Source organism: Kogia breviceps, chromosome 9, assembly GCF_026419965.1.
Source record: "Kogia breviceps isolate mKogBre1 chromosome 9, mKogBre1 haplotype 1, whole genome shotgun sequence".
Lineage (NCBI taxonomy): Eukaryota > Metazoa > Chordata > Mammalia > Artiodactyla > Physeteridae > Kogia > Kogia breviceps.
Window position 1 is genome coordinate 74,474,121 of NC_081318.1, and position 12,425 is coordinate 74,486,545.

General features: G+C 44.8%; 1 protein-coding gene across 10 annotated transcripts in view; it reads right to left on the minus strand.

Moving 5' to 3' along the window:
- The window catches only part of CDCA7L (cell division cycle associated 7 like), a 202,993-nt gene that overhangs the window by 7,656 nt on the left and 182,912 nt on the right, over positions 1–12,425 (minus strand). For 5 of the 10 annotated variants that reach the window (XM_067042652.1, XM_067042653.1, XM_067042654.1 and 2 more), the window contains 2 exons: positions 7,240–7,380; positions 2,662–2,799 (listed from right to left, as the gene is read on the minus strand). In XM_067042652.1, the coding sequence (XP_066898753.1) occupies positions 2,662–2,799; positions 7,240–7,302 (201 nt within the window). In that variant the 5' untranslated portion in view covers positions 7,303–7,380. The remainder of the gene's footprint in view (positions 1–2,661; positions 2,800–7,239; positions 7,381–12,425) is intronic. The other 5 variants (XM_067042655.1, XM_067042649.1, XM_067042657.1 and 2 more) reach the window with 3 other exon arrangements.

The window sequence follows — 12,425 nt, forward strand, 5'->3', positions numbered from 1 at the left end:
TTTTAGTGAAGTGACCAAGGGGCAGGCAGATGACCTGCCATCGGGGTCAGTGGCGGAACCTCATCCCCAGGACACACTGGGTCCTCACTCAAGGGGAGCCTCCTCCCCTTTCTGTAACCCGCAGCGCCATGGGTTACAGAAATCAGGCAGCCAGCTCTGCAGGTGGCTGCAGGCACCTGTTCAGGCAGCTCAAGCAATTCTCAGCCTCAATTTTCAGTCTCCACTCGGCACAGGTCTCCAGCGTTAAAACATAACTTGGTTTCACACGTGAGAACACAGTAAGAATGGAAGGCAACGGCAAGGTGACATCTCAGATGCAAAGGACTCTTAGCAACAGCAGAGATGGGTTTAAATATTGGGATCAAGGTCATCGCCTGGCATCTTTCCTTGACCACAGGCTGGACGGTTTAGCCTGGGCACCTCTGTCAGGGACTCAGGTTGCGAGGAGAGCTGAGAACAGCACCAGGAACTGCCTGGGATTCAGTTAATGACTCTGCTCTTCCTCGGTGACCACCCTCCAAATTCCAGCTGGATTCAAGTTAAAAATAAAGCAGCGGGAGGGGAAAAAAAAGCAGACAACTTCCAAGCCTTGGTGTATGTATCAGTGCACAAAGAGCCAAGCAGAGAAATAAGACGGTACCGTACGGAGTTATCTATTTGTTTTAATATCCTGAACTCTCCACATTAGTAGCTTTGGAGTTCCAAATAGTGGGCTGCAGAGGAATCTATGTTAGAAGACACTGCTGGAGAACTTCAGAGGAATTATCTCCCCTGACTGGCTTTATTCATTTATCATAATCGCCGTCTAACCCACGTCTCTTTACCAAGGATGTAGAGTAGCGTACTACAAAGGACTGAAGTACAGAAAGTCACCGGTGAAGACTCCGACCTGAGAGCCAGCACCACGGCTGCGGCTGTTTCATGTCTGGCTACAAGACCACTAGACACCAACGCAGAGTCATACCCCAATGCCAAAAAGCAGTCTCACCACTACTCACTAGCGTGGGCAGGAGGTTGGGTGAGGAGACAACAAGGCTTGCTTTCTCACTGAATTTCAAAATAAACGTACAGGTGGACCTGCCCTGAACTATGAGTTATATCAGAGTCAATGTGACATGTCACGATTCATTCCCTAAATGTACAGACTTGGAAGAAAACAAAAAAAAGGTGCTGGGGGTAATTCACTTTCCCGTGCTGGAAACACAAATTCTTTGAATATCCCAACATTACTTAGCTAAAGAAGAGAAGATAAACAAGTCACTAAGAGCAGAGGATACCCATCAGGGTTTGGAAGGATCTCAGTGTCTTGCTGACAAGAAAATGGAGACTTGCTGGCCAGAACACATGAACTGCCATGCACATAACTTCTGTAAAGAAAGCCAAGGGGAGGGGGGCTGAGGATGATAGGTTGGCACAGGTCTGTGTTGCTATTCACAGAAAAAAAATCACCATCCAGCAACACAGCCTACCATTAAGGCTTTCAGGCCTTAAGTCCCGCCAGGAAAAGGTGAAGGACAAAGCAACCCTACTGGTTACAGCTTATTTAAACACCTACACAGGTTCCACGCCAGGAGTGCTTCTTTGGGAGCTTCTGAATGTAATGAGACTTAACCTCTCTATCCCTTATCTTGATACCAAAGAAGGAAGTGGTGTATTGATTTTCTGAGATAAATGTATGCTATTCTTCAGTTAGTAAAAAACATTTTCATGCGTAAAAAAAAATCCAAAGGCTGTTCTTCAAAGTTACCCTGAGATTCAAATACTGGTCGGCAGTCAACTGGCCTATACACACGGAATAAAAAGAGATCAACCAGCGAGTCTCTTGATGGCAAAGGGCTGAGGGCAGATTTCCCTTAGGAACCAGACAAGCCCAGGTCATCTTTATCATTAAAAAGCACGGCGGGGCTTCCCTGGTGGCGCAGTGGTTGAGAATCCGCCTGCCGATGCAGGAGACACGGGTTCGTGCCCCGGTCCGGGAAGATCCCACATGCCGCGGAGCAACTAAGCCCGTGAGCCATGGCCGCTAGGCCTGCGCGTCCGGAGCCTGTGCTCCGCAACGGGAGAGGCCACAACAGTGAGAGGCCCGCATACCACAAAAAAAAAAAAAAAAAAAAAAAAAAAAAAAAAAAAAAAAAAAAGCACGGCGTAGTCCAAATCAAGAATGCACAGACAATAAGTTTGTAGCACACCTAAAGTTTTGCCAAATTAACTCCAAACCTAAGAACATTACTTGGAGAACAACAGAAAATGACTTTCAGGAACTTGTTACTCTCAGACCCTCCTCTTTTCAGATAAAAGAGGTTCAAAAAAGTCTGAAATACATTCTCTGATAAGGATAATAAGGGACGCCTGGGACACGTTCCCCCCAGACTCCAAAGGTACCCAGGAAAGACAATTGGATTTTCTCTAAGAGAATAATGGACTGGTGGGCCAGGAATTCACCTTAGAATAGCCAAGTTTACATTTAGCTAACTGGCTTAGAAGATGGACACGTAAGAAAAAGTAAAATCTTTATATTTTGTTAACTGGCTTATAAGATGAACATGTAAGAAAAAGTAAAACCTTTTCATGTGTAAAGTGACTTCTTACAAGTAACAATACAATTCGGAACCAGGACTAAAAATATTACAACCCACCCTCCCTCACGTGGGTAACTATTACCATTACTTCTGGGTTACTGTTAACATTCAGATCACTCTGCGTAAATCCTTCAAAATCTTCCGTCTCTGAGTCAGTGTCCTCTCTAAAAATTCTTCTTAGCTCTTCTGTGAAGTTTTTGGAATGGAAACGCACATCCTGCTAAATTAAAAACACATGTATGTCATGGAGAAAGAGGAACAGAGGTTGGCAGGAGCTGGGGACAAGGGGAGTTACTGTTTAATGGGTACAGAGTTTGTGTGTGAGACGATGAAAACATTCTGGAAACAGATAATGGTGAAGGCCTCGAGACACTGTGAATAACGCCACTCAGTGTCCTGCAGGCAGCACACTGGGACTTAACGCACTTAAAAATGGTTAAAATGGTAAATTTTATGTAGGTTTGACCACAATAAAAACACACGTACATATACATATTTTCCATAGTTTGCAGAAAGTTAGACCCACAAATTGAACAATTTCAAAAAGCCAGAATAGCCGCAGCCTCCATCAGCTGGTGTGCCCGGTAAGGGTTGAAGGAATTCGGTTTCTCCCGCCGGGGCGGGCCATCAGGAGCGTCTGCGTTCACACAACAGAAAACACATGGAGGAGAAGACCTGGCTCTGGCTCCTCCACCGCACACTGGCCTTCCTTTCCAACAGCCATCCCAAGCCGGCTCCTCCCAGGGGAGATGCCTCCTTCACAGACAGCACACCTCCGGGCAGGAAAGGGCTGGAGGCTTCCACACCTCGCTCCCGGCCACCGCCGCTCCATCACCCGCTACCACAGGGCACTGACGGAAAAGCTCCAACCCTCCCACCCCCGGGAGTCCCTCTCCCGCAGGAGGTGAGAACCAGCCGTGAGCCCGAGGAAAAACGTTACACGGCTGACTCAAAAAGGACATGTTCCAATAATGACTTTTTCTTTCCTTTGAACTCATAAAAATAAAATGGCATGCTTGAAAGAAAGGAAGGGAAAAGCAAGAATGGCAGTACAGAACGGAGACCCACATACCAGCCTCCTCCAAGCTGGCAGCCAGGCCTGGAGTCCATCCCATTCCCTGCTGCCTCTGACGTCTCCCCCTCCTACCCCTGATGCAGGGGTATGACCCCTCATGACAGCACATGCGGCTGGAGAATCTTTATCTCCCTGCCTGCCTTTTCCCTGACTTTAATTATATACTACTTCTTTGAGCTCAGCGATAATCAGTCTCTGGAGAAAAACAGACAGTGGAAAAACTTCCCGGGAGAAAGAAAAAGAAATGCCCATATCCGGCATTTCTTTAAGCTTAAAAATGTCTCCTGTGAATTATTATGGGTAATTGGAGTGACTGTGCTCATTTGTAAATTACTTCGTTCCTTTGTTGATAGCTGTGGTGCAGCTGCTTAAAAAAAAAAAAAATTCACACACAAAAGGGAAGTTTCTTTAAAGTGAAATTCAAAATTGTGCTTCGGGGAGACCAGCGCCAGCACTGCTGCACACACTACGTACAAGTTCACGCGGCTTCTCTCAGTGGGCTAAAATGGATCCGGAGTGTGTGGGGTCCAGGTGGGGAAGCAGCAGGCCAGGGTCTGTCATGAAGGAAGAATGGTGCGTGGTTGGCTCCCAAGGAAACCCACCCCCTCCGAGGGCAGGAAACATCTGGCTCAAGAGCCCTGGGCCAGCCCCTGCAGGCTGCTGCAGGGCAGTGGGGCCCATGTGCACACTTCATCATCTACCCAAAGTCCCTGGCTGGAGCCCGAGCAGGTCATGCCTTGGAACAGCAGGTTCCAACCTGCCAGTCCTCTGGCTCTTTCTGTGCTTTGAGCTAGTGTCACAGGCAGCGGTCAGCCTGCGAGAGATCAGTATCTTGGGTGGCCAGTTGTGATAGAGAAAACAACTCAGCTGCAGCCCTAAACCAAGGCCCATGCTTTTATTCTCCTGATTTCACAGGGTGTAAAAACCATCTTTAATGGAGGTCTGTAACAAAGCAAACATCCACCCCACACAGTCTCCTGTGTCCCTGGTTACAACACTCACACAGCATTTTGTTCTCCGAAATCTGGCCGTTATCCTTTAAAATCAGTACTAGACAGTATGTTGTGGGCTTTGGTGACCTGCATCTACCGTGATCAAGAACGTAAGCAAATAACAGATCAGAAGAGAAACTAACAGAGTGGTGACTTTGGGCCTCTCACTGTTGTGGCTTCTCCCGTTGTGGAGCACAGGCTCCGGACACGCAGGCTCAACGGCCACGGCTCACAGGCCCAGCCGCTCCACGGCACATGGGATCTTCCCGGACCGGGGCACGAACCCGCGTCCCCTGCATCGGCAGGCGGATTCTCAACCACTGCGCCACCAGGGAAGCCCGGTGACTTTTTTTATTTTGAAGCTCATGGGATGTGAACAGACTGGAAGTCATGGTGGCTAAACCAGTCAGACAAGTATCCCACCTCAGCTCCACCCCAGGGGTGCTCCTTCGCCCATGGGCACTGGATGTATGAAACAAGAGGAAAGGGACAACCCAAGGAAGCAGCCCAAGCCGGGGAAGCTGGAAAGCTCCGTTCAAGTATGAGGCCCCTTCCATCAAGGAGCTTGTCATTCAGTAAGGGAGCTGGACAAGTCCACAGGTCACCACGGCGAGGATCAGTGTTGTAAGGGAGACACACGCAACGTGGCGCACAGAAAAAAAGAAAATCCAGTCAGACTTCGTGGAACCAGAAGCAATTGACCTGCATCTAAACTGGGCTGGAGGCTAGAAAGATGCTGAGAGCGCACAGAGGCAGGATGAAGAAGAGCCTGGACCAGCGTGCACAGGGGGCAGAAGAGCGCATGCGGAGGGGAGGGATGCAGTTTCTGGTCTACTGCTGCAAGGCCCGCAGGAAAGAGCCGTGCAAGGCACGAGGCTGAGAAGTGGGGCTCCTAGATTAGGGACATCCCAGCTCGGCCACTTCTCAGATGTGAGGCCTCAGACAAGTCACTTCACCTCCCCACACTTCAGTTTCATCACCTGTGAAACAGGAATAATAACAGCACCTGCACCTTCCCAGGGAGGTAGTGAATTAAGGGCACTCGGCATGAAAAGCATGTTGTCATGGGTCACAGAAAACATGCTGGGGTCAGACTCAGGAGCAGGGGTGGACTGGGGGCAGGTGTGAGGGCACAGGAGAAGGGGCAGTCGTCACAACAGCAAGAGCAGCCGCTTTGTTCCTTTAACGCCTGCTGCCCGCCAGGCTCGTGCTGGCGCTTCACACAACGTCCCGCGCCGCTCAGAGGGCCACTCACGGTGGACCCGACAGGCTGCCCCTCACTGCCTGACCACATTCGAACGGAGGGCCTGGCGATCTCTGAACAGGGGAGGATGGTGACCAGAGCTCAGTTCCACACCTGTGGCGGTGAGGGCTATGAGAATCACGGTAGCTGAGGAGGGAAGAGACGGGAAGGGGTGGAGGTGAGGGGCATGGCAGAAGCTTCATCAACTCCTGCAAGGGACTTGAGGAGATGGGTGAGGAACAGGAGGCGTCAAGAGCTCCAAAGTTGGAGACAAAAACGGGGAAGACAGACAACCAGGGAGGGAAAATGGTGAGTTTCAGATCTCCCTTGAACAATGACGACGGATCCGAGTGGCTGTCAGAAATACATCTGGGGCTGGAGGGAAGAGCCAAACCACAAAGAACCAGGAGGCAACGGCTGAGACCAGGCCAGGCACTGAGATCATTAAGTGGAAAGGTCTGAAGATAAAATCTTGCAGAACATCCACAGATGGGGACAGGAAGTAGAAGGGATGACAACCAAGAACAAAAGTTGTAAGAGAAAGAGACCAAGGGGAGTGGAACCAGGTGGCTGGGGGGCGGGGGGTCAAATGCTGCAGAGGCATCGAATAAGGTGAGGACCCCCCACACTGCCATCAAGCGGGGGCTTCACTTACATAATTAACTGCCTGCCTTCCTCTACTTGCCCAGTGGAAGCTAGGTGGGTTTAACTCACAGCCTTTTAGGAGAGGCCATGGTCGAGGGAGAATGAGGAATTCTGAGTGCCACAAACGAACTCAGAAAGAAATGCCACGGAAGCCTGGATACTTTGGCCATGCTCCTGCCAAATCACAACATAAACCTCCAGGAATCTACCTCTCCGAGAACTGCAACTCGTGTCTGCCACAGATCAAAGGAATTAAAGAAAGAACAGTGCTCTTGCCAGCAATCTCATGAGTGAGGTGCGGACAGAGCCTCACCGCAGAAGCACAGAGGCCATGTGTCTCATGGTAACCACACACTCCTACACTATCGCTGGAGGATCAGCCCCCACCCCACCAGCTGTGTGGGAGCGCTCCAAATGCAGCCTGGCCACGGGCTGCAGCCCCAAGGTGGCAAAGAAAACTGATCTGATCATGTGAGGTCCCCTTTACTGAAAAAAATTATTGTACACAGAAAGGATTTAAACAGCCAAACTGAGCGAGGTACCCTCACCAGCTGCTTGAAACATGAAGGTATAACACTAATAAAATAAGACACTCGACAATTAACTGATACCACCAATCTCAGACCATGTTTAAGTAAAAGAATATCCGAACCAAGATCCAAGCTCCCAGATGGATATGCCTGCCTTGAAAGGAGGCACCCATACCTGCTTCCCTGACTCCAGTGAGTCGAAACTATCACAGCTCTCCTCTGATGACAGGGTTTCCATGGGAACATCATCTCGGAAACCGACAAACTCTTCATCATCACTGGGGGCGTTGAAGATGTCAGCCACTTCTTTAGGGATCTGTTTGGATTGAAAAAAGGAGGATAATATCAGGGGCTGTTATAATCACTTAGGGAAATTTTGTAGAGGAATAGGAATTACCATCTCATGACTTTATCAATCTGCCATGGTTGCTCCCAAGACCCCAATAACCCTGAGCAAAATGTGCCTCAACCTGACACCTCATGGCAACCAGGGAAGGGGTGGAAGAGGATAAGAGTTTTCTTTTTCAAATTCTAGAGATATATCCTATCTTACAAGGAGTGTTGAGGCCATGCCTAGATAAAAGCCATTTTTGATCTCTTGACAAAAAATAAGAAAATTTTCTCCTACAGTGGATCTGTCTTTAAATGTCATCCATGTTAAAAAAAAAAAAAAAGAAAGAAAAATTCCTTAAGACATCACTAAACTCTTTTCTTAATTTCCACCTATAGTTCTTTATTTTTCTGTTCTTTGTCACATGAAAGTTCATACAATGAAATAAAGCTTCCCTTCTTTTCTGTATTCTGAATCAATCTTAGTTTAGAATTAATTCTGTTAAACACTGTAACAGGCAATTATTGCCAGAGGGAATGTTGTCAGCACACTTAATCTAACAAATATGTATTTGCTGAGAGTTCATTTTTGTACGCTGACTACCGTTCTTAACTATTTCGAAAAAGCTCAAACACATAGAAAGGTGAAAGATGAGTGCAAACATATGTTATGCTTCACCTAGAGCCCCCCATTTGCTTTTTTCTCTATCTTTCAACAAATGTTAGGTTGAATTTCAGGCATTTGCTGATATTTGAATGTTTCCAACCTAGGAAAATAGTGATTTAAAATGCAGCAACCTAATCCATGTATGTTTCAAGTAATTTGAAGACACCATACAATTCACCCTAAAATACTTCCATACACATCTCCTAAGAAAAAGGACATTCTCCTGAAGAACCGCATAACCATCATCATACCTAAAATAATTAATATTAATTCAATAATATCATGTATTATGAATCCATATTCAAATGTCTGCATTGTGCCCATAATGTCTTTCATAACTTTTTAAGGGCAAAAGGGATCCGCTCAAGCAAGAATCATGCATTGTATTTGATGTTTTTTATGACATTAATTTTTGTTGCTTTTCATAACACTGACATTTTGTAGACAACCCAAGAAAACGGCCTTGTAGAATGTCACACATTCTGAGCTTATGTGATTGTTTCCTGATAGACTCAAATATTATTGGCAACAATTCTACACAGATGACATATACTTCTCAATGCATTGCATTAAAGAGGCACAAAATGTCAAGCTATTCCCTATGACTTCGCAGTATCTTTAATTTAATTATAAAACTTTCAAATACATACCTAAGTAGATGGAATAGTATCATGAACACACATGTAGACACCCTAGCAATTACCTGTCCATGGCTAGTCTTGTTTCATCTGTATCCCAACCCAACTGCCCTCCTTCCAAATTATTTTCAAGAAATTGTAGACACAGTATCATTTCACCCTGTGTTACCAGGAAATATACCGTCTGTGTCCACAGTTACTATTATTTTTTTCAACCCCCAGTGTATTTGTATCAGGATCCAAATAAGGCCCATACATTAGTCAATACGTCTCAAGTCCTTTCTCGCGTCGCCTTCATGTTTAACTTTCTTTTCACAACTGATTTTTGAAGAAACTGGGTTATCTGACTGTAGAGTTTGCCAGAGTCTGGAGGTTTGTTTTTTGATTTTTGCAGCCCCAAGATGGTATTTAACAGACTCCTCTGTCCCTCTGGATTTCCTATAATTTGGTACTTAAATCTAGAGTCTCAGTCAGACTCAAGTGTGCTTTTCTTCAGCCAGACTCCTTCGTGGGCACTGCTGTGTTCCTGCTACACATCGCGTGGAACATCTGGTTTTATCTTTAGTGGTGATGCTGTTGGATCACCAAGTTAAAGTGGGATCTGCCAGATTTCTTCTTAGCAAAAGTATCTTTACCGCTTTGTGCTTATTAAGTAATAACTAGGATGGTATTTGAGATTCTATGACTATACTATCCTTCTCCCTGAGAGCATTTCACTCAACAGTTTCGGTATCCATTGATACTCCTCACCTGAATCAAGTACCACGTTAGGGGTTACAAAACGGTGATTTTCAAATACTACCCCTCCTTCATATGTTAGGTGGCATTCTCCTGTAATGTAATATTCTCTCTCTTCGGGTCTATCCCCCTCTCTCTCTCTTTCCTTCTCTCCCCACTGTCCCTCCCAGGTAGTTTCATGGATTGTTTTAAGTTAATGTGTTTTAACCCATTACTCTGTCATCATTCTTTCTGATACTCAGATTGTCCCAAATTTGGCTACTGGCAGCTCCTTCAAACCAGCTTCTGTGTCCTTTTGACACAATCCTAATAGCCCTGAGCACCTCCTTGTTTTCCGACACAACAGGCGTGCCAAGCTAGCCTTGCACTGGCCCCAGACCCCGAATGAGCCATTTCTCCAAGAAGCCCTGGCATTTGGAAATCAAGCCCTGAGATCTAGGTGTGCTCCTTGCTAGTAAAGTATCATTGCTTTGCCTGGACAGAACAAAGGTGTTTTAAGTATCTTACATCTGAGTTCATTTTGACATCTTGAATTCAAACCCAACAGGACAGGATTCTTCTTCATCTCCCTCAACACAATGTTAGTATCTCCCTTCCCCGCAACGAAAACCCCAATTCCCAGTACTTCTCATACACAAAAAGAAGTACCGGGACACAGTACACACAAAACCATTTGCTCTATCCACAGTACACACAAAACCGTTTCAGACAACACACCAATACCACTACCAACAACAATCAAGTCCAAGATTTCTTTGGAGTTCTTGCTATCTCCGAACACAGTCCTGCTAGGTACTAGATCTTTTCCCTGAGATAACCAGACCGTGGTTGTACTTGGAGATACAAAGATACTTTATGTGTACTTTACATTTCATCAGGGAGTATACAGAAGAGATGCCCTCAAGGGTCGAGATTTTAATAAAATAATTTTTACTGCTACAGTAAGACATACTATGTGCAACACATTTTCTTGTAAAATTGGTGCACGGAGGTGAAGAATGAGACGACCACTAGTACAGTTTGATGCCACTGCCTTGATTCATGCTGAGGACAAGCAGTTTTCTCTGCCTTTGCTTTTGCACATCAGTGCAAATATCGACACAGCAAAAAAACTCAAATAATGTCTTAACGTTTCTGGCCCCTCCTCCAATATGTCTTAATTAATAATATTAATTAATATTAATGTATTATTAATATTAATAAGACATAATATTAATGTCTTAATATTATTATGACAATAACTTTGTCCTCATGGAACCCTGAAAGGGTTTCAGGGTTCCCCAGACCACTTTAAATAATGGCTACACTATTACACACAGAGTTGTGTATTCAGAAGTTACTTAAATTTTTTGGATTCTTTTTTTCTGTGCGCTGAATTAATTTCACAGTCAGGTTCATTTGAGAGATCACTAATCCCTAATCTACTCATTTTTAGCATGATTTTAATGCTTCTTGTTTAAAAATGATTAGAAAGCTAGTGGTTCAACCAAAGGAAGTTTAACATTTGCTTTCTAGAGTACACAAATCCAGACACTGAATACAAGATTAATGATGTCAGAGAGTTAATTACAAACCATCTAATGAAATCACTTCAAGAGACAAGCAGGCAAACACTTACAGAATTAGAGCTCCACTAACAATAGAAAAAATACTATAACATTTATGCTAAGAAGAAGCTCCTAAACAAAGCCTAAACCTGAGATGGTTCTTGGGAGAAAAATTTACCTCTTAAAGAAGGAATAGTTTTAATTTAACAGTATTTGGCATGCTTGTCTTTTTAAAGACAGCTTTCACTGTTGTTTAGCCAACAGAAACAACATACCAAGAAAATACTCTTACTGGAGAAACATAGATGACATTTATGAAAGTGTTAAGTACATTAGATTTTACATAACAATCATCGAGTTCAGTCCATGAAGTGGCGCTTTTTGACTTACCACCATTCTATGAATCCAAAAACCCCGCTGGCCCAGAAGCTTGTTTTAACATAAAGAATTAAAGAGGAAGAAGCACCCAACGTAATGATCTACTGGAAGCACATATAAGGAATGGAGAGGCTGCTGATATAACTAAATTGCTTCCACGGCCAACTGCATTAGCCCTGGGGCCACTGTCACAAGCACCACTGCAGTGAGCCTGTGTCTGCCTAATTCCTCCTTCTTACTTCTGTATCTGCTCCAGAGGTGCCAGTAGGGAGAGGCTGCAACTACCCATTAGGGACAAAAGGAAGCAATGAACTTTCAAAAAAGCAAAAACCACTACACATTCTTGGGGCATGCAGGGCTCTGTTTCTTGCTGCCCAACTTCAAAAGGCATTAAGAGAAGCATTTCAGACAGTCATAAGTCCCGGGATTTAGCAAAAGTCTCTGTACAATATTCAAGTGTCTTCAATGCAACAAAGAAGGCAAGATTTGCATGCGAGGGACGGAAAGGACCTGATAAAAGAGGATTCATAGGGACAGCCTTCTAACGTGACACCAGTTAAACAATGTAGCAACACTTTAGGCCCAAGGATTTGTCACTTCCCTGTTTCATTCGGCAGTGATCCACTCTGTAGCTATGTAGTCTAGACAGACTACAACAGACATTTTTCCGCAAAGCTTATGTTCCATTTGACTGTAACGCCAATTGTAAGACCTAACAAAACAAACCAAAAAAATAAAGCAAATAACTGAAAAGAAAATATAAAATATTCCCAACCAGGGGATTATACTTACAGTAGTCAAGCTTGCACAATATTAGGATAAATGCAATCTAGCTAACCAGAAAGAAGTCAAGAAAATTCTCTTCTTTCTGAAAGTGAAAAGACTTATTCCTAACTATTTTTTTTTTTTTTACAATACCCAGATTTCTTCCATTACTTTCACATACACTGTATACATCTATTCACTCTGTCCTTGTTGGGATAACAACATGAGTATCATCAAAGGTCAAGTGGGGCCCAAGATTCAATTCCTCATCCAGGACACAGACACTAGAATGGAGTCC